This window comes from Panthera onca, chromosome B2 (assembly GCF_046562875.1).
Source record: "Panthera onca isolate mPanOnc1 chromosome B2, mPanOnc1 haplotype 2, whole genome shotgun sequence".
Classification (NCBI taxonomy): domain Eukaryota; kingdom Metazoa; phylum Chordata; class Mammalia; order Carnivora; family Felidae; genus Panthera; species Panthera onca.
In genome coordinates this window covers 69,320,658-69,343,886 of record NC_138343.1, presented here as the reverse complement: position 1 = coordinate 69,343,886, position 23,229 = coordinate 69,320,658, and the positions used below count along the sequence as shown (strand labels likewise).

The following is a 23,229-nucleotide window of genomic DNA, read 5'->3' as shown; positions in this document are numbered from 1 at the left end:
CAGTTGTTCCTCTCAGAATGTTGACCTGTCCTGGTCTCCTTACATCTTTTCTCAGAAGCAGAACCCATTTCTCAGAATTTCTGAACTTTGAACAGATTCAGATTAGTTTCTGAAATATGACCGAAGCTGAGGAAGTAAACCTCAAAAGTTATTAATGGTGAAAAAGATTATCAGTAATGTAGAGAAAGCCTGTTTACTGTGAAATAAATGAAGAGTCCACATACAGACAGTGACCGACTCCTGATAGTGTTCCAAGATGCTGATTGTTCCCAGGGCTCATCTGATTCCTTCAGTGCCCAAAGCTTGGTGGTTCAATTCCTCTTTTGATTTTGAGGGACTCCACTCTCCTTGAAACAAATGCCCTCCTGTGTTTTGAAGTATGATTACATTGGTTTGCCATCACTTGCAGAAGTCTGCCTTTTACTCTACATTATTAAATGTGTTAACACAAATAATACTGTGGTTATTGACATTATCAAGGTTTTTATTTTTATAGTTTAACCTAGATTTTCCTACTTTGCAAAAATTATGACAAGCTGTGGCATCTTCCTGCATGCAGGTGCATACCTGACATAGTTTCTGATCCTTGTATAATGTGATGCTTCTAATCTTCAGGGACTAATCTTGGAAATCACATAGCCAAATGCATTAGATGTGTATATAAAATAAGAAGAAGTCTGATCTGAATGAGGAGGAGCTCTAAAACTTTGCATAAAGTGCAAAAGTTTTAGTACATTGGAATTTAAATTTATTTTTGCTTATATTCTTGGTTTGGACAGGTTCTTAGTGGATTAACTTACTGATTCCTGGTTGATTAGATCTGAATAATTGTCTCATTGGTAATAGGTCTCTTTTTCTTTGGTGAGTTACTAAATCTTACGGGGGGGGGGGGGGAATCAATATGTTATACACATGGGGAAAACAATTCAATTTTTCAGGTCATTTTTCTGATATTTAGACTAATGTGGTTAAAAATAGAGAATAGTGACTGTAGCTGTATTTAACACATTCCATTCATACAATTTTTAAAAAGCGTTAATTTGTTTTGCTCCTTAATGTGTGTGTGGTAGGATGTGAAGGAAGTGTTAAGGATGAGGAGACAGGGAAGGAAAAGGAAGAAGGAAAAGAAAAAAGGTAGATGAAATAGAAAAAATAAAATCACACCCTGAAGGTAACGAATGGGGCCAGGAAAGAAAGTTTCTTGAGAAAGGATTTAGCCTGGTTTCTGTCTGGGCTGTGGGCTTCAGAATATGTGGTGTGTGCTTACCTACCAGGTCTACTCTGGAAGTGATGATCAGCTGGTTAAACATAATCATGGTGTACAATCTTCTACCTGACTTTTAGCACCATCACCACCCCCAGAAAAATTTGAAGGCAACTATCAGATTCTTCTGGAGACTTAAATTAGCAGTGAACAGTGATTCCACCTCACAGATGAGATGAGATAAAGTCACAGGATTAAAAGGGCTACCAGCACTGACCTGCATGGCTAGCTCAGTGTAGACTACCGGTAAAGAGTTGGACTTTGAAATCAGAGAGAGTTGGGTTTGAAAACCAATTTTATCACCTATCAGCTGTCTGACATGGCAAATTTACTTGAATTCTTTGAGCTTCAACTTCATCCAGAAAATGAGTAAGATGATGACAATTCCTAGAACTTTCATAAGAATTAAATGAAGGAATACATGTGCAACCTGTAACACGAGGCCTGGCACATAGTGCCCAAGAAAGGCTAATGATTATTATTCATGAGTTATAGGTGAAAAAACAATCAACCAGCTTGGCCTGTTTTTGTTTTGTTTCTTGTCTGTCTGTTTGTTTGCAAGACTGAAACTGATCCCACAGTAATGCAATTTTTCCTAGTCTGAATGAGGCAAAACCCAATTTCTATTGCTTCTTTCTTTAGGCCACTTTCTTTCACCTCACTGTTAAATTCTTTGTGTGATTTTTCTGGAGAGACTTCATCCTGAATAGAGGTGCCTAATGATCTGCCAAATTAAGACAGCAAGTTGTTTCTAAGTTTGGTGGACTCATTGCCATTGCGTTTCATCCAAAGGTTTATTATTGCCAAATGCCACTGTTCGTGCAAAAGGAAAAATTCAACATCTCCTTCACTGGCAATCTCCATTTATATTGCTTCAAGCATGAGGTTAGAAATTTTCTTCTAAGACCTACATCTTCAGCCAGGAAATATGTGATTGAAACTTCAGTTGAGAGCTAGCTCTTCTACTAGCTGGAACTAGGCTGGCTTTGAACCAGCAGTAACCTACCTGTTGGGGATGTCTGTTCCAAGTAGCAAAGTGGCTGCTATTACAGAGACAGGAATTAGAAAGTGTCTAAATTATGTATACTTGCTCTATTTTTTGCCACACTCTTCCTTCACTATAGATACACAGTATTTGTATCCACATATAAACACATAACAGAGCTACTAATTCTCTGGGATTAATATACGTCAGTCTAGAATTAAGGAACTAAAGCACCTGGTTTTATTATTTGGCATTTAAATTCCCTTATGAAACACAAAACACATTAGTACCCTGACACAGATACCTTGTCAAAGGCCCAATGTGGTCCCAGTGAATATGGAGAGGAGCTAAGCCTCAGAGGGTTTGGTAACCCCCCCCCCCCCCCGAAAGGTGTGTGGCAAAACTGTATGTATACATCTGTAGGTTTGTATATGTTCATCTGAACGTTTCCATGGTTCCGTGAAACAAGACCTAAGTAAGGCTTGTATTTACATTACTACCAATATACTTTTTAAGGAATAGTTTAAGTTACTGGAGGAAATACAGGAGGAACCAAGAAACAGGCTACCACTCCCACACATGAGAACTAGTCTCTTGCTGCCTATTTCCTGTGTGGGAGTTTAAACCCAAAAAACAAAAACAGTGGCCATAGATTGAGGAAGCAGGACTTGCAAAAAGGAGCTTGCCAGGTCCCCACACGTTGCGATTAGGGGTTGGCTGTGGATTTTTCAAGTGGTGGGGATGGAGAGTGTGAGATTGCATTTTCCTTTATCAAAGGAGCAAAGCGACAAGAGCTTGAGCATTCTGGCTTTTTTATTGCAACAAAGCAAAGATTAACTTACAACTGCTGTCTATGCTCCGGTGCCCAAAGCTCTCTTAACAGCCACTTTCTGGAAAATGCAGGGAAGACTCTGGGGATGCAGCAAGCACGACCTAAGTGCCCCGCCTTTGGCTGGCTGGCTGGCTGGCTTCCAGCCAAGACAGCGCTGAGTTGCGGCAAGTTCTAGGGTGTATCAGGTGTGGTTTCCTGGAGGTGGAAGGAGCTTATCTTCACAGCATTTGGTCTAGCTAGCGCCGCGCTGCAAACTTCCAAGCCTGCGCCTCTCAATTCCCTGCATCAGCCAAACCTTTCTCGCATAGGCAAAGTCTCTTTGAGAGGCGCCTTTTCGCTGGTCTTTCCACAGCTCACCGCCACGGTCAGGCTTTGCGTCTGAGCACAGGCTTCACTCCGTTATCCTCTACCTCCTCAGCTTCTGCTTGAGGTCCACCGCAGGGAGCACACTAACTTGCAGTCTCAACTGCTCGGCCAAACAAAAGTTTATTTCGACCCAGATAACCTTTGCTCCAGTCTACTTCCCCATCTCGATCTGTTCCAGCTCGTTCCCTCCTTGCCCTCTGGCTGAGTCTGTGTGGGTTGTTTCCCGCTAACTTGGAGGGAACATGCTCCCTGCGCTGCTGGGGACTGCAGAGTGGGCACGGGGATTGTGCCTAAGGGCCCCTCCTCTATGGGGGAGGCCCAAGCAGAGGGGACTTTAAAAGTTCCCTGCTCTCCTGAGTGTTCCACACACACGTACCCCTGTGTATTTTATATGTTTTGAAGTACTAAAGGAGTGAGTGAAAAGAAGGAACCAAGATAACGAAATGGCGTTCTCCACTAAACTCTGCCTCATTCCCCTCTGTATGATGGCTTGGTGTGTCCACGCAATTCTTAACCAAAGCCTAGAAAAATCAAACTCCGCCCACAGGTGGCAGATTCCACCAAGGGTTCTGGACTCCGCGAAACGGTGAACGAGTGGCTGGGAGAAAGCCACAGGTTCCTTACGTCGCTAAATCCAAACCCTAGAAGGAGCAAGTGGTTTTCTCCTTTGCAAGCTCCTGGAGAAGAAATTTAAACAGGAAAGGCTGCCTGCAGCTTGGTAAAATTCCTCTCCGCCTTCCTCCGCTTCGCATCCTTCCAACAGTTCTCCTAATCTTGCCGCTCCCTTAAGATAGCAGGAAAATAGTTTGCCGGCACACCCCCCAACGGCAACCACACACACTTTGCTCCATCCTGGCCAACGCCCCCACCTAGTGGTTTAGGCTCGCCTGCTTTGCTTTCCTCAGCTGTGATTTCTAAGAGAGTGCTGCAGTTTGGGAGAAAAAAAAATGAAGTCTATTTAGGCGCCTGATGTGGGTGGGTAGGATGGGAGGATGGGTAGGACCCCTTAACGTGCTGTGCAAATGAGGCTTAAGGTTAGCAGAAGCAATGCTGGGTGCTAGGGACAGGAGAAGAGGAAAGAGAAGGTTTTCTTTTATCTCCACCTTGGCTCCTGCAACCCAGACAGCTTCCAGAGGGTATTTTTGGAGAGCTGCCGCCTAAAGGAGTACCTTCACTCTCAATGCAGGAATGTACTATTTTCTTTATAATACTACCGCAATATGAAACTATGTTAATCATTTGCTTGTTTGTGTGGCTATTGTCTATCTGCCTTTTCTAGAATATAGGCTATTTGAAAACTGGGTCTGGGTATACCCCATCATACCCCTGATGCCTAGAATTCCTAGCACAGGGTAAGCACTCTATTTTTGCCTGTTTTAGGGAATATGAAATTAAGAGAACTTGGGTCAGAGTTGTGTCACCTTGGGTAAAAAGTTCTTCTTTCAAAGACTCTTAATTATTCTTCTAAACTCAATGGTGGATGAAATAATCTTGGGCTCTAGACTGAATAATTCTCTTTAAAATCTGCTTACACTTAACCTGGTAAATTCACTTATGATGTTGTGTTCATTGAATGCATTATACCCACTAAACACTGAGCTAGGTGCTAGAAACTCCCAGTTGGGATCACTTAGCTCTGAGGGCTGAAAGTACATTGCTCTTTCCTGGTGCTTTTCTGTAAACTTTCACAGACTGGTACTTGTACCATACATTTGTTTCGGTTACAGTTGGAGGGGGGAACCGAGCAGCAGGGAACTGCTGAAGGTCATGGGACCTGGGAACTGGTATTGCTTGGTGCCACATTTGGCTGATACCCTGATGTATTTGTTGAGGGCAAAGAAGACACACTGGTGCTGATGGCCCCAAAACACGTTTTTTTTTTTCTTTTTCTTTCTTTCTTTTTTTTTTTTTTTTCCTTTTGAATTTTGTTGACCTCCTTTCTCGAGGGCTGTGGGAGGGAAGGTGCTTACTGTGAACTGTTTTCCAGAGGCACTGAACTGCTGAGCAGCTGGCTGAAGAGGGAGAGAGGAATGGAAGGTTTAATTTCACAAATGGTAGGCTTCTGTTTGTGATACTTTTACATGTTTGTAGACAGTGTAGACAGCTTTCTTTCTGCCTGTTGACCCACAGTTAAAGGGAAGGGACTGAATGGAAAGCACAGATTCCTAAAACCAGATATGAAATTAATAGTGCGTATTGTACCAAGAGTTAAGTAGGACTTGAAGCCTGAAGTTTAAAATGCACTATTGGCCATTTCCTTCTAAGGCGATATTATTGGCGCCTCCTTCTAACCTGGGTGTGGTCCGCAGGGCTGGATAAAATTCCTGAGTGGAGAGGTCAGAGCCTGGGGCTGGCTCCACCTAGCACTGGCCTGCTGTGGTGTGGGTGCTTAAGTGGAAGCCCAGGAAGGGACGCGGGGAATGTGCCCGGGCTGAGGGCGTGGATCTAACTGGAGGGCCGCACTGCAAGCTTCGAAGGGGACAGAGGCAAGGACAGGACGCCCTCATCCCCATTCCTGGCCAGAACTGCGGAGTCTGGGTGTCAGGATTGGGAGAGGGGCCAGAGGATGGGTAGTGGGGAGAGAGGGCGGTAGGACCCGGAGGGAAGCTTCCTTGCCCGGGGAGGGAACCAGGCGGGAGGAAAGGAGGGGCGGGGGAGAGAGAAAAGGGGAAGGTGATGGGGAGCGGGCGCCCGCACTCGCCGAGCAGCAAGAGTTGCAAGGCTAGGGCAGCCCGGACCTGGACTCTATAAAAGGAGTCCATCTGCTGTGCCGCTCACACGCTCCTCCGGGACTGGCGCACGCTGCGTTCCTCCAGCTCCCTAAGACACCTGCCCCTTACCCGCGTGCAGCGCCAGGTCCCCCAGACCCTTGCACCCAGCAGCATGGCTCCAAGCGGTGCCAGTGGGTCCGAGGTGATGGTGGCAGTGGCGGCGCGTTGCGGGCAGCCGCAGCCACAGCCCCAGCCCCCGAGTCCCCCTTCTTGCGGCCCCGTCTCCGCGGGGCAGCTCGCCGGAGTGGCCAGCGCGTGAAAAGAAGGGAGGGCAGAGCTCCGGAGCGAGGCGCGGCGCAGCGCGGCTCCCAGACTTCAACCCACCCAGCTCTGGCGGCCAAAGCAGCCGCAGGAAACTGCCCGAGTCTGGGGAGGGGGCGGGAATGCAAGACCAGGACTCCTGGCTGGCCTGCCAGCTTCGGTCTCAACAGCCAGGAAACTCTTGCGGGCCGATTCTGCAGATCAAGGAGCGCCTGGGTTAGGAGACTCAGCCTGGAGCAACTGGGGTAAGAGACCCCACCTGGCTGATGTTCCCTTCTTAAACAATACATCACCTCCGCTACTAGACGCCTTGAGTAGGATCCGGAGTGGAGCTGGGCTTGGTGGGCCAGTCCTTAGCAACCCAGGGCTAAGACGGGGAGTGGAGAGCAGGCAGAGCCGCGGCGGCGGCGGCAGCGCCCGGCGCACTGGAAGTGCAGAAGACGCGCTCGTCTGCCTAGGCTGCCGCGCCCTTGACCTCTAGTTTCAGCTGGGAATCTGGGTGGAGGAATAATTGAGAATCCCACGGAACTGACTAGCAATCGAGAGACAAGACTGTGGTCTCCTCCGCGGTCCTTCCGCCCTTTCCCTCGTTCTCTCCATGCCCAAGAGCTGCGCTCCAGAGCCGTGTAGAGGAGAGACATGGAAGAAACCAACACTCATTGCGCCCCACCGCCGCCCGCGGGCTCCCAGACCGGGGTTTCTCAAGCCAACCTCTCCTCCGCTCCCCCCAATTGCAGCACCGAGGGCTATATTTACCAGGACTCCATCGCCCTGCCCTGGAAAGTACTCCTGGTCCTGGTGCTGGCGCTCTTCACCTTGGCCACCACGCTCTCCAATGCTTTTGTGATTGCCACTGTGTACCGGACCCGGAAGCTGCACACCCCAGCCAACTACCTGATCGCCTCCCTGGCGGTAACCGACCTGCTCGTATCCATCCTGGTTATGCCCATCAGCACCATGTACACGGTCACCGGCCGCTGGACGCTGGGCCAGGTGGTCTGCGACTTCTGGCTGTCGTCGGACATCACCTGTTGCACAGCTTCCATCCTGCACCTCTGCGTCATCGCCCTGGACCGCTACTGGGCCATCACGGACGCTGTGGAGTACTCCGCTAAAAGGACTCCCAAGAGGGCCGCGGTCATGATCGCGCTGGTGTGGGTCTTCTCCATCTCCATCTCGCTGCCGCCCTTCTTCTGGCGTCAAGCCAAAGCCGAGGAGGAGGTGTCGGACTGCAGGGTGAACACCGACCACATGCTCTACACAGTTTACTCCACGGTGGGCGCTTTCTACTTCCCCACCCTGCTCCTCATCGCCCTCTACGGCCGCATCTATGTGGAAGCCCGCTCCCGGATTTTGAAACAGACGCCCAACAGGACCGGCAAGCGCCTGACCCGAGCCCAGCTGATAACCGACTCCCCCGGGTCCACGTCCTCGGTCACCTCCGTTAACTCCCGGGCTCCCGATGTGCCCAGCGAATCCGGGTCCCCTGTGTACGTGAACCAAGTCAAAGTGCGAGTCTCTGACGCCCTGCTAGAGAAGAAGAAGCTCATGGCCGCTAGGGAGCGCAAAGCCACTAAGACCCTGGGGATCATTTTGGGAGCCTTTATTGTGTGTTGGCTGCCCTTCTTCATCATCTCCCTGGTGATGCCTATTTGCAAGGATGCCTGCTGGTTCCACCTGGCCATCTTTGACTTCTTCACGTGGCTGGGCTATCTCAACTCCCTTATCAACCCCATCATCTATACCATGTCCAATGAGGACTTCAAACAAGCGTTCCATAAACTGATACGCTTTAAGTGCACAGGTTGACTTGTCAGTTGCAGTGGGGTAGCCTAAGCGGCCCTTGGGGACCATGTTGTGTCTGGTTCCACAGGTAGGTCCACTCTTCTTTCACTGTTACTGGGTCAGATTGAGGCTCTGTCTTCTGGGCAAGGGCAATGGATCCTGAGAAGCCAGGACAGCCCTGAGAGAGAGAGAGAGAGAGAGAGAGAGAGAGAAAGAGAGAGCGAGCAAGCGAGCTCTGAGAGGAGAACTGTTCAAACTAAAGGTAGAGCTTCCCTGCAGAGGAGGAAGCTCACTTCCTCCCCTCACACCCCAGGTCCAGCACTGACCCTGCAGCAGCCAATCATAAGGGAGGGTTGTAACTTTAAAAATCAATGATGGAAGGGGGATCTTTGCCCTGCTTTGGTATCATGGATCATGCCCTCCCTCTAGAACCGGTGGTACTTGTAGTTGTCTGAATCCTGTCTGAGACAGATCTATATACAGCCTGGCAGTACTTGAACTAGAAGCCTGATACCCTTTGTTTTGGGGAGAACTTTGTGTTTCAGCTTCATTTAAGAAGAGTTACTTTGGCATCTTTCAGTCTTCACTTTCTGTTTATTTAAACTTGGTTGGAGAAACTTGTGGATTTGGTGCTTCAAACCTTGTGTGGCTTGGATGATGCAGAGAAACCTTGAAGAGTTTAACAGCAAAATTCTGATGTTAACATCTTAAGATCTCTATTTTTATTATAACTGAAACTATATGGGGTGGGTGGGGATGGGAGATGGGAAGGATTAAACTGAGAACCAACACCTATGGTTGTTTGTTTTCTGCAGATTTGTAATTTTTTTAATTCCTATTTAGTGATTGTCAAACCACACTAACAACTCAAACAAAGCATTACGTGTGCTAGTGCCAAAGTCTGCAGATTGCTTTATTTTCCTCCTAATTTCATGTACTTGTCATTTTACACATTTAAATCCTCATAAATGAAGAATACAATGGGTGATTCAGCCCAAGCTGCTGCTATATTTCTTATTAATGCAGTCGATTAAACTGATGGCTATTAGATATATACTGCTCCTTAACAAGAAAGGTATGTTTATTCCTTAACCAATCCAGTGAGATGTGAAGGAGACTGATAAAACAGAAATGGTTCTTCTACAATTAAGGAATGGGTGGGGGGGGCAATGGGAGGATGTATATTTTGACTTGTAAAAAATCTTAAATGCATGAGACTTTTTTCTGATAGTCATTTACATTCTCCTTCCCATCTGTAATTCCTTTATGTGCCCATATATAAAGTAAGAGAACCACCTCCTTTTTCCAAAAATCTTCAAAATGCAGTAAGAAAGAACCCAAAATCTATGTTAAAGGAAAAAAAAAAAAACCCAAAAACTTGTTTTCCCTTGTTACTGAAGTTTGGTTGGGAACAAAGATTACTAGAAAATGACTTTAGAAGGACTTTAGAAAAGCTTAGAGATGTTAATATGGAGCCTGTTTTTTCCTATAACTCATGGAACCAAACCTCAGATTTACTAGGCAATCAGGAAAATGACAAGCTTTTGAACCTTGGGAATTTGTCACCGACCTGATACCTCAATGAATATATTATCAGTAATACTTTATATTTATATGTCTTTTCAAATTTCAATAATGCTTAGTTGTGATACCAAATTCACTCTGAGGCCTCTCCAACACAGGGCAAGATTACACAACAAAAGATGAAAAATGCATTATATAAATAAAAAGGAGTAGCCCTGAAGGATCATCTGCACAGAAAACAAAATATGTATGTGGAGCATTTTGTATGCCAAAGAAGATTTACACTCCATTCTTCAGAGAGCTTTCTGCAGTGTGATACCTTTTGTCTGCAGAAGCAAGTTGTCTTTGTAAAATGGATTCCCTCCCTGCTTGAAGCTCCCCAGTCCAGACTCTCAGACAATAGATGTATTGAGCTGAAGTACACTGCTTTCCTACTGTGCAGATCTTCACTCTGGGGTAATGACTCTTGAAAATACACTATTCAAAAGTTCACACATAAACTAAGTAAAAAGGGGAATTTTGATCAACATTTACACCTGCCGCTGGAGTAAAATAAAATCTGAGGCATTGGATAATCCCTATGTTTCTGTTATATCCCCCAGGTTTTTGTTTGTTTGTTTTGTGACATTTCTCCTATGGAGAAATCTAGCTTACTATTGATTGGAATGTGCATACAGCACAGTATTTGTTTTTATGTTATTAATATGTTTGTCTTTTGTCTATGCAGCTGTGTTTTCTTTGGGCCTAAGAAACAATTAAGCCAACTTCTAGGAGCCTGAGGGGGAAAATTAATGGAAATAAATAAATAAATTGAAACTTGCAAATGACTTCTTTCTAGGGAACCTACAATGATTGTGTCCTCATATTAACAAAACATGGTCAATTTAGTCACATGGGCTGTTTGCCATTTGTAGATTACCCACTTACAGTTTTGCTTCATTATTTGGCTGAATTGACTGAATTTGGGGCATATTGTGTGCAGTAGAAGCTTGCAAACCCTTGTAGTTATACGAGATCTAGACTCATCATCCAGCATCGCATACAATGCAAAGTGTATCATTCATCCCAGGGATATGTAGTTAACGACTGTTACGCTCCTTCTCAGTTACTGCTGCCTATAGCATTGTTTGTTCATCAACTAGACATATGGATTTTTTGCAGAACATAAAATGGGAGATGGAAATGTTCAACTTGTATAGAAATGAAAATACATCTTCATTGGCTGTGGTAACAAGCAACATTTGCCATATTGTTTAATTGCACAAAGATTCACACAAATATATGAATGTATACTCATTCAAAAATACCAATGTTGTCTTGTGTTTCTAGCAATTTTAGAGTTTCCTTTAAAAAAAATGGACACGGTACCCATGAATAATGGTTATTGAGTTCAACAAATTTCCTACAGAACAATATTCTTCACTTTTCCTATTATCTTAGTTTTATCTTCTTTAACCAGGAAACCCTGTGAGGACTATAATTCATGCAAGCAGTAAAATCTCAGATTATGTGTATTTGATGGAGTTGCTGTAACTAAAAATTGCCTTTGGTATTCCACCTTTCAACAAATGTGTAATTGGAAATGAAATTTTGAAGAATAATGAAATAAAGTCCTTTTCGTGCTCAAAAAAGGAATGGGTAGTGATTCTATTCTTTTGGAAGGATTGGTTCATTGGATTCTGGGGGACATTGAGGACTTTGAACCTTCAAGAGAGAATAATTGATGATAAATGATACTGTGGCGGACTGGCAAGTACAGCCACAATTTGGGGGATTTCGTTTGTAGAAGAATTTAAAAGGAATTAGGCAGATTGTGCTCTCACATTCTGCAAAAGAGGGTAAGTCAGATGCACTATCACTAGAATTTTCCAGATCCGTATTTTTAGGGGGAATGTTGTGTCTAGGTAGGTAGCGAGATGCCAAAGTACTGCATGGTGCTTGAAATGCAGGGGTACAAGCAAGCTTGGGGAAACGTAAGAGATGGAGACTGAATTATATGAACACCAGAGAAGTAGACAGAAAAACAGCTTTTGGAATCAGAAAGTCCTAGGTTTGAATTGCAAATAGAGCATGGGATAGCTTTGTGGCTCTCCTCAAATGCAGCCTGCTTGCAATTGGTTGCAGGAACCTATGCATGTAAGGCACCTATCAAAATACCTGACACTTCTTTGGCTTCTCAGAACATGTACTTCCTCTTTAGCCATTATTTTCTTGCCTCCTGTAGCACCTGTAGCATAGAACAACTGAGAGCTCTTTGAGAAAGATTGAACTGGGGAGGATGAAGCTAGCCTGAATGGAAGAAACCTGGCTACACTGGAAATGACTGAGGTTAAGAGTCTTTCACACTTACCCACTTAGGCTGGTGAAAAATAACCCCAAGGGCTAAAGGACACATGAAAGATGGTTTGCAGTGGCTTTAATGGCCAAAAGGAAATTGCCAACTATTTCACTTCCTATAGCATCCTCTTATTCACTTTTAAATTTTTTTTTTTTCAACATTTTTTATTTATTTTTGGGACGGAGAGAGACAGAGCATGAACGGGGGAGGGGCAGAGAGAGAGGGAGACACAGAATCAGAAACAGGCTCCAGGCTCCGAGCCATCAGCCCAGAGCCTGACGCGGGGCTCGAACTCACGGACCGCGAGATCGTGACCTGGCTGAAGTCGGACGCTTAACCGACTGCGCCACCCAGGCGCCCCTCTTATTCACTTTTAAACTCTTCTTCCTTTTCTTTGTCTAGCGATTTCCCCAGAGTCCAAAGACCCTCACCACATCTACATCTTTTCTCAGTGTTTCATTTTCCACTTTTCTGCTTTTTTCTTACCCACGAAAAGCCATGATAACCAGTGATAACGTGTTGATCTAATGTTCTTATTTTAGCTCCAGAGGGCTGATTAGGCAGCCCAGCGTTTTTATATACATAAAAAAATTGTTGATTCAAATTAATGTGTAATTAGTGGAGGCAAAAGCTTTTAACTGAGGCATTCACTGCAATTTTCAGAAGGAAAGAGGTTGGCAGGGTAAGTGGGTGGGAAGTGAACCTTCTGTGCCCTTCATCAAGGTCCATCCTTGAGCAGTCCACCAGGGGGCAGAGTGCCGCTGAGTTGTTTCCAGGATTCAGGTGCTCACCATACACAATCTCTAACTTCTTGGACACTGCAAATGGTATTGACTTCTCTAGGCTCATAGAAATGAAGATCCATGAAGCAACGGAGAGGGGGCTTATCATTTATTTAAAATAGATTTTTGGGAACTGCAAATTCAGGCAGAGGATCCCTAAAACAAACCTAAAATTTTTCTTCATATATGCAAAGTCAGTTATTTTCTTCTTCACCTCTAGTCCTGGGAAATGCTAAAATCTTAGTAGTTAAGACATTATGACCATTGATGAACATGGCAATGGGTGAGTTCAGAGGTTAGAAGACAAAGAATTTATATTCAAATTAAAGAGAGCTAATTCTTAGGTATGTCTTTCGCCACTACGGTTTTTCTCATCACTGTGTTTTTCTTTTCAAAATTTATTGGTTTGAGGTTGATATATCCATAGTTCAGAGGTAGAACATTTGTCATTTATCATTTAAAGAGAGGGTTGTTTTTTGGCACAGAAGTTAAGGTGTACTTGTATGTCAGTTTTTCCCAGAGGACAGACTTTTAAGTCTGTGTAATTTTGGCATTTACTTTAAAAAGAGGCATAGATAAATGTGACTATCATCTTATGTATCACAAACATAAATTTCTGTGTCAGAGAAAGGATCATATAAAATGAGAAAACAGGTTACATTTTTGCCATTCCCCCTTCACTGTTGCTCCCAGCATTTTCATTATCCCCAGTGGGGAGTTTCCTATGCGCCATTTCACACATCTGTCAGTTAAATCTGACTTTCGAAGTCAACATCCACATTTTAGGATTATACTAGTGTTTTCAGTATTCCCTGAGAGAGAGCCAGTTCCTGGAGTTGAGTCAGCTGACACAGGCAAAGACTTAACACTATTCCCAGTGTAGTCTGTAAAAGAAAATGCCCATTTCTTTTGACTTATTAGTATATATTTCAAAAGATAAGAAAAAGCCTTTCCAAAACTACTAACTGCATATCTATGTAACAAAAATGTCTTTATAATATTTCCTGTATCTACAGTGAACAGATGGTGATATAGGGATCCATTTATGGTAAATGCTTAAATGAATCTACACACAGCTTGCTTCAATGATGCATGAAGGCATGACTCATATCCTCCCAGACTCTGTGGGAACATTCCACACATCGGCCTCTGATTGGTCATTCCATATTAGAGTAACTAGATTTCAGGATATCTTTTGCTCACAAGTGTGGTGATGGGACTGCAGTGATGGAAGAGTCCACAAAGGGTAGGTTACTTGGTGTGGGAGTTGTGCCCAGGGCACTTTTGCATACACATCTGGTTGTCTCTTCTAAGTTTATCTGCTAATCTGGTTTGTGATCATGTGTAGACTTGCAATGCTGACATCATTCGTCAATCTACCCTTATTTCATTGAATTGTCTCAATAGGTTCAGCATTAGGCTGATGTGATTTTGTGGGGGAACACCGTTTTGGCTCTTTATCTTGCCATCCCAGTATTGCCTGCCTGTAAGGTCCTTGAGTGCATTCTCTTTTCCCCTGCCCCTCAGAGGCTTTCCCACAGAGTGTAGCATGTTGGGCTAATCACACAGTGGGAAGTTTGCCGTGAGGTTACTGGCATGAAGGCCCCTAGCATGTTGGTAGGTTTAAAATGCAAAAGCAAGTCTTTTAAGTCAGAAAGACCTGAGTTTAAATCCATGTTTTGCAACCATGAACAGGTTCCTCTGTAAAGGTAATAATACATACCTTTATGTTTACAGGGAAAAATTAAGTGGGATAATGCAATTGTTTTCAACTTTGGCTTTACATTGGATTCATCAATGTACCTTTAAAAAAAATCTTTGCTCAGATTCTACCTCAGACTAATTAAATTATATTACTTGGAGTAGGGTCTGAAATTCTTATTTTAAAAATTCTGTTTAGGTAATCACAATGTTTGGTTATGCTGTGATCCACTAAGAATATGTATATAAAGTTTTTGGAGCAATACTTGGCACACAGAGTACCTGGGGGTGTGAAAAGGGCCCCTGAATGAAATGGCAAGTCAAGTGGATTTGGTTTTCTGCAGTGGTACTTCTCAAAATTTAATGAACATATGAATCACCTGGGGAGTTGGTTAAACAGCAGATTGTGATTCAATAGGTCTAGGTTGGGGCCTGAGATTCTGCATTCCTGACAGACTCTCAGGAGATGCTGATGATGCTGTTCCATAGACCACTCTTTGAATAATAAGGATCTATAGGAAAACATAGCTTAGTTATAAAGCATCAGTCATTTCCTATGAATATATACATATATATTGAATGTATACATATGTATACGTATATATGTATATGAATATATGTATATGTATATACATATCAATCAAAACAAAAGCAACACAAAACTTCCAGGAAAAAAATATGCTTTTTACTGTACAATAGGTTGTGTTTTCCTGACTTGTTTACATAATATTCCTGTCTCAGCTACAGCAGCTGTTAAATGTTTCCCTGTACACGCTTTCTCCCAGATGCCATAAATCCTTTCAGTCTACCCTAAAACAGACAGTTTACTTCTTCTGGATTCAGTCTTTTGTTTTTATATCATTTCCAAATAAGGGCTTTGTATTTCATAAAAAAGAAAAAAAAGAATTAATTAAAAATACAAAAGAAATGATCAAACAACAAATAAAACAAAGAAATGACAATTATCGACGGAAGGTAAATGGCACAATCTCCATGGTAATAATCCTTTTAATTTCGTAAACTCACTTGTATTATACACATACACACACACACACACGCACATTTACATAATATATAGGTTTTATCTTTTGTAAACATAGTAACTAATCAAAGGTGAAAGAGGTGGACTTTCTATCTGTTGGACTTTATTCTTATTGTAGTCTAGAAACTTAATACCCTAGAGCAGCCTTTTGATTTCAGGGAAAGCCCCTCCCCACTTTTTATTCCCCAGATATTTTGTAAGGTTTGTTTTTTCTTCTTCAGTGAAAGTAATTTAAATTATTTATGAAAGATATTTATAATTTCTTGGCACCAGCCCATAAAAATGGAGAAATTAAGTTTCCTAAGCCTGGGTTGGAAATAAGAATCAAAAGCTCCTACTTCTGAAAGGGTCCTGCCCTTTAGTTTTTGAGTTGAGTTTTTACTTGAGTTAAATGAATGTGTGTGTCAGTGTCCAAGTAGGTTTTTATTCTATATGACAAAACATAGTTCAAAGTCTTTCATCTCCTCTATGTAAAATCATGATGCTTAGAGTTGGAGTCCAGCAAAGACGCATTGCTGGGAATTTGCTTCATTTTATTTATTTATTTGTGTTTCTTTGTTGTTGTTTACTTTTAAGGTTTATTTATTTTGAGAGAGAAAGTATGCCTCTGGGGGAGTGGAAGGACCAGAGAGAGAGGGAGAGAATCGGAAACAGACTCTAGACTATTAGTGTGGAGCCCAACATGCGGCGGGGGACTCTCCATCCCTTCCACAAACATGAGATCATGAGCTGAGCTAAAATCAAGAGTTGGATGCTTAACTGACTGAGCCACCCAGATGCCCCAAGAATTTGCTTCATTCGAAAAGGGGCAAAGGTTGGGGAGGGAATTAGCATTACTGAGCCCTTGATGCCATATGCTTTAAATTACCACCCTCCCCTATTAGTCCTCATAATGCTATCTTGAAGTAGATATTATTGCTTTTTTATTATTATGCTATCATCATCATTGACATCATCATAAACAAAGTATTACAACAATTTCATTCAGTTCTGTGGTTTAGAGAATTATGGCAACAGCCCCAGGTGAATAATTTGTATTCAGACTTGGAAGAGAAACTGTATCATTAGGTCCATTTCACTTAATCTTTGAGTACTGTTTCCTAAATGTTAATCTGAAGCATTAAATTATAATCGAACTTTAGAGGTTTTTTTGTTTTTTTTTTTTTTTGTTTTTTTGGTTTTTTTGGTGTGTGCAATGTTGTATCAAGGGAACACAGGTTTCCTTCTGATCTGCTCCCAAATTCCTGTCCCTCCCTGCCTGACTACAATCTTGACCAACCAGGGTACATACGGTGCCCACTGGTCTCTTCCGAGGGAATTGATATGTATAAAAATGAACATTTAAGCTGCTGGATATGGAAGTATTAAATATAGATGCTTCTGCTCTGATGAGTAATGCGTGACATGAGGTATTTCCCGTTTATGGAAAGTTACTGAAAGATATGTGTGTCAAAAACTTGGGACTTAGGACATTATGCCTATTTTTACATGGAGTCAAATTTCTGAGTGGAAAGTAAATTCAGGAAAGTAGCAGGATGTTTTCAAATATTAGGTTTGTCTTAGCACTGTATGGATAAAGCTTCTAAATTAATGCTTATTTTTTCTGTTTTACAATTATGCGTTGTATTAGCCCTGCCCTTGTTTGCCAAGAGCTTTACATTATTTTCCTCTCCCCTTTTATCTCCTGTAAAGATCCTAAAACGCTGCCACAAACAAACAAACAAACAAACAAAAAAGCAATAAATCCTAAAGGCAGAAACTTATCCGTGTACACAAAACTGACTTAAAACCAAAACATTTAGATGATCTATAAAGATTTGCTTTCATTAACGAGCAAACATTATAATAGTGAGTGTGAAAAGCTGTGAAATTTCCTCTGTTATGGATGAAAAAGTAAATAAGTTGGAGAAAATTCTGCTCAAAATAATTTTTGCCCTGTGTTTGACTATTGTCAACCATTTTTAGTTGAAACTAAGGATACATGCCCCAGAAACTTTTGTAAACTTGGCATTAGAATTAGAATCCAGACCAAGGCTGACTTTGGTACAAATTCCAGATTTGCCACTTGCCAGTTGTGTGACCTTCACCTAACTGAGCATCTTGTTTTTCATCTATATTCATGTGAGGAAAAGAGTGTCTTATTCCCAGGCTCTGAGGATTACACAAGCTACTGGTGGCAGTGCTTAGTTCAGAAAGGTCTTCAACACCGTAGGTGTTTACCAGATGCTGGTTTCCTTCAGCTTACACAAAATGAGCCAGGTGTGTAGCCAAAGATTTTAAAATTTTGAGTCAGCAAAATTGTTTAAAATCCTATTTTTTCTTCTTTCTTTTCTTCCTTTTTCTTTGTTTAGAACAAACTACAGTAAAACCTTGGTTTGCGAACATAATTCGTTCCGTAAACATGCTTGTAATCCAAAGCACTCGTATATCAAAGCGAATTTCAAGAACTACTGGCTCTGCTGTGATCATGTGATGTTCAGTGACTTTTACTACTTGTATTGCAAGACATCTCTCATTTATCAAGTTAAAATTTATTGCAAATGTTTGCTCATCTAATAGAACACTTGCAGACCAAGTTACTGGAAGTCCAAGGTTTTACTGTATTTAATCTGTGTAAATGTCAGTTTTCTTATCTCTAAAATGGGGCTGATATGATCTATCTTAAAAATTCTTTAAGACGAGTACCTTATGTAAGTGTAGACACCTGAGACAGTTCTTGGAGGAATGCAGTTGCTCAGTAGAACTTAGTTTTCCTCTCTTTCAACTTCCTTTCCCATCTTTAGGAACTAAGGTCTGGTATAGTATGCTACGAGTCATTGTTGGCAAAATCTCATTTATCGTTGAAAGTGAGATCCGTACAAATTTGTAGTTTAGAAACAGTTTTATTGATACTATCTGGAAATTACTTATATGCTGTGATTCAGGAAATGCTAAAAAATTACCGTTTCCTGCATGATTCCAATTCATGTCTTTGAACTATTTTAAAATACAAATACTTCTTGAAGTTTTAGCACATTCCAGTAGCCATCACCCATTTATACCTTAATGTGAATTAGTCTGCAGGTGCTAAAGATTATTCAAGTCCAGAACATTAAAATAATGTGAGTTTTGAATATTAGGTGATAAGAAAGGAATAATTTTGAGCTGCAACATATTTTTAGACAGGCAAAGGTGAGTAGCTTGTCATGAATAACCATGTGAAGGTCCTGGGGGGGGGGGTGGGGAGAGTGAAATTTAAGGGATTATTGAAAACAAAACTGAGCCCCTTTATAGTTTACTTAGATAACAGCATGCTTGCATTTTATACTGTTTCTGTAAAATTTTTTATTTTTTTAGATACCCTGAACATTCAAGTTTGCAGTGAGAAAACTTAATTTGGGATGGTAAGTATGTCACTATACTCAGCTGGAAAATAGAACAGAGCACATATAAACTATCCTGCTGTGCTTTTTAATGATCACCATGGCTTTCTCCATGTCAAAGGTGGCTGGCCAGTGTGTACTTCTAAGAGTGACGATTCTGGCTCATGTGTGGCAATCTGCTTTCCTGGCCTTATTTAGATGCAGTCCCAAGTACCATAAATGTATACTGAGAAGTTATTTGTCCACAGTAACCCAAACCACTGTCCAGAGGCAATGAAATAATTTTAAAGGTCACTTAGTCTGCATTTAATCAAGCCTGTTTTCATTTTTGACCGCTTGTGTTACTCAGTGGTATTCATAAAACACAGATATTTGCTATAGCAACTGCCACAGGCCAACACTGCTGGGCAGATGGACCAGTCAGATTATTTTCATTCCACAAACGAGATTCCCCTGCCTTTATGAAATGGTGCCTGTGACCTAGTTTAAATCAAAAGTAGATAAAAAAAATAGGGGTCTTAACATTACATTATTTGATATTTTTATTATTTAATTTAGGTAAAACTGGTGTTAGCCCTCAAAGGACAACAATAAATATGTTGTGTAATTATAAAACCAAAGAACACCAAGATGATAATCCATTTCAAAGCAAAAAAAAAAAAAACAAAAAACAAAAAAAAGACATTATTTATTTGGATTAAAATGAATGTTTCTGTACATTTTTCTTGTACAACTTTAGAGATGAACAACCTTTTCTTATAGGAAATATTTGAGTAAACTTATTAGTATAGACCAGTGTTTTTCTATTTTGGCATTGTTGACAATTTGGCCAGAAAGGTTTTTTTGGGGGGAGGGGGTGCTGTCCTGTACATTTTAGGCTGTTCCCTAGCATCTCTGGTATCTATTTGCTATACGTTAGTATCAACTGCCCCTCCTTGCCAGTTGACCAAAAATATATTGAGACATAGACAAGTGTCCCTTGATGGGCACTGGGGTATACAGTCAAATTAGAAATCTCAGCAGAAACTGTATTTAGGAAACTGAATTAGTTCTCTTGCCACCGTTTTGATGAGACTATTCAAATAATTGCCACATATTCTCTTGTACCATATATATATACACACATATATATATACATATATATATATATATATAAATAAAATAAAACAACTGCCTTAACTCTATTTAATACATAGGTTCTTTTTTTCTTAAGTTTATTTATTTTGAAAGGAAGAGAGAGAGTATACATGAGAGGGGAAGGGGTAGATAGAAAGAGGGAGACAGAATCCCAAGCAGGCTCCATGCTGACAGCACAGAGCCCAACATGGGGCTCAGTCTCACAATCTTGAGATCGTGACCTGAGCTGAAATCAAGAGTTGAATTCTTAACTGACTGAGTTACCCAGGTGCCCCTAAAACACAGGTTCTTAACAGGCTATTCCTGAATCTTCAGGAACTCCATGGTGGCCTTCAGGGGATCTTTGGATCCCATAAGATTATCTATATTTTTTTTAATCAATGTACATTTGCATATTTTTCTTGGACAAAAGGTTTTTAAAAATTATAAAATACACATAACATAAAATTTACCATTTTAACTATTTTTTAAGCATAATGGAGAAGAGAATTTTTTAGGTTCCTTATGAAGCACTTGATCCCCCTTCAAATTAAAAATCATTGTTAACGAAGAGCAAGATGAGGTAGGGTTATTAAAAAAGGTGGTTGAATGCTTAAACCCCTCCTCATCCTTCCTGCTTTACTTGCCATCACCTCTGAGAAGACTTTTCTTCTTTTTTATTGAGATATAATTGACATATAACAGTATATTTGTTTTAGATGAAATAAGTCAGAGAAAAACAAATACCATATTATCTCACTTAATAAAGTGGAATAAAAATTAAAAAAAAATACCCAAACCCATAGGTATATAGAAGATTGGCAGTTGCTGCAGCTGGGCAGGAGTTTGGGGCAAGCGGGCAGGGGTAAATGGGTAAAATTTGGGCAAAAGGTACAAGCTTCCAGTTATAAAACAAGTCCTGGGGATGTAACATACAGCACAGTAACTATCATTAACAATACTGATTGCGTATTTGAAAGTTGCTAAGGGAGAAGATTTTAAAATTTCTCATCATGAGTTTTCTTTGGTTCTTCCAGACAAAAGCATTTGGCCATCTCTATGCTGTCTTTGCAGTCTTCCTACCACATACCACGTGGACAGTGATGCTCCACCTAAAAATGGATTTTAAGGAGAGCTCAGCAGTGTTTCTAGTGAGTAGAAAGGTGAACTTCTTTCCTTAGAGGTCTTAGAGTTACTCACTATTTCTTTTTAGGGCCTGACACAGTGCCTTGCACTTTGTAGGGGCTCCTTAAATGCTCAGGAAATGAATGTGTGAATGAATGAATAAAGGAATGTGTGATCTTGCATGATGCTGCTCAGTTCAATATTTTTCAACCACATGGTTTCCTAAATGTCTTTTAGTTAAAAGCATACAAGTGAAAGAAAGATGTGTGATCTTAAAAGAGAAGCTGCCTGTCTGTTCTCCATAATGTACTGTGAGATGCTGAGTCACCCAAGAAGACTAAGTGATATTACTTACTCCAGAAGAAAAGTGCACTAATATATTCTAGGAAGATTTTCAATAGCAAAGGTCACTGTCAAGGGTCATGGTACTTAGGAGCCAAACACCTCTCAGCACTAGAAAACAAAATTAAACAGACTCATTTTTCAAGCTTCCTTCACAACTACAATCTATTGTCATGAAATGTCTTAAAAAGAAATTTTCATACATTGGTCTCTCACGGGATCACATTTTTCTGCCAGAAATGCCTATTGTACTTGTTCCCAGCATGATGAGAAGAAATTTTTCTAAAGAGAAAAAAAAAAATGGTTAACTAAATGAGTATGTATGGAGGCAAGCCTAGAGTAGTCAGGAAGGATGCCAGCAGGGGCCTGGGCCTTCTGGGCCTGAAGTGGGAGGCCAGTCCCCCCACCATTCCCCCCCCCCCCCCCCCCCCCAGTATGCCAGAGGAAGGGATTTTTCTGTCTTTGGCTGTTCTATGCTTCCCATGGTGTCCCTGACACTCAGTGAGCAGTGTGTGAAGGAAGCAGTGAGGGAGAACCTGGTGGGAATCCTGGATGTAGGCACGTGGGTGGGTGGTTCCTAGACCCAGTTGGCATTAAGATCTCACTCTGGCCCAAAGGATGGTGGTTTCTGATCCCTAATTAACGAAGCCCTTACATTCTTTCAGATCTGGGTGATAAATAGAACTACGTTAAGTATCTCGCTTATTTGCAAAATAAGTAATGTTTCAATTAGAATACAAAAGGATTTTTGTTAGGCACACTTCTGTCAACAAAGGTCAAACTTCCTTGTAAGGTTAGCATAATTTTTTGTTTTTCAAATAGCCTAGGCATTAATACAACAATAATAACAACAACAGATTTTGGTGGCCTGAATAGTTAATTTAGAGTTGTGGTTTGCACTGATTGAATTCACTGGATAAGTGCACATTTCCCTTCTTATCTCTGCTTTTGTGGACCCACAGCATTAAGTCTTTGAACAAATGTTAAATGATGGGAAATTTTTGTTTATTGTGTAGTTCAATAGCCCAGCATTAGAGCTGCTTATTAGGTGATTGTAAGATGCAAAGAAAAGGAAAATTACAATTTTCTGGTGCTGACTGGTACAAACAATGGAATCAATCAGTGTTGGCTCTTAATTATACGGAAGTATAAAGTTACCATGCAAGTATCAAACTGAAGATTTTTTAGAGGAAACAATAGGACAAGGAAAAAAGGAGAAAGATTGTGACAGAAGATTACGTTTATTGTGACAGTTTTTATCACTCCAATATCAAGTTAGTTTCTTGGGGCTGAGTGGAGAGAAGAAGCAAGTCGGGGGAAGGAAAGGCAGGAACCAATAAGCAAAGCAGTGCAGACAGAGCAGCAATATTTCTGAGCATTTATCATTGACATTCCCAAATGAGTGTTTGAGAATTAAATTATCTGGTCATTTCCCTAAGGATTGAGGTCATGAGTAATGGAAGAAGAAACCAAACTCATACCCTCTTCTTTGGAAAACCAACCTACTATAGAAGCAAGTGAAATTGTATCCTGTTCTAATTAAATACAGGAGTGCTTCATTACTTCTGAAGCTCCCTGTCAAGTATACTGGTTCTCACTGAAAACATCAGATGATAATGTTGCCTGGAGTCTC

General features: G+C 41.5%; 1 protein-coding gene across 1 annotated transcript; it reads left to right on the top strand.

Annotated features, from left to right (window-relative positions):
• The first annotated feature begins 3,578 nt into the window (after positions 1-3,578).
• HTR1B (5-hydroxytryptamine receptor 1B) lies at positions 3,579-11,413 on the top strand. The gene has a single exon (XM_060615997.3). It carries the CDS (start codon positions 7,119-7,121, stop codon positions 8,286-8,288), a length of 1,170 nt encoding a protein of 389 aa, XP_060471980.1. The 5' UTR covers positions 3,579-7,118; the 3' UTR covers positions 8,289-11,413.
• Positions 11,414-23,229: the final 11,816 nt, after the last annotated feature.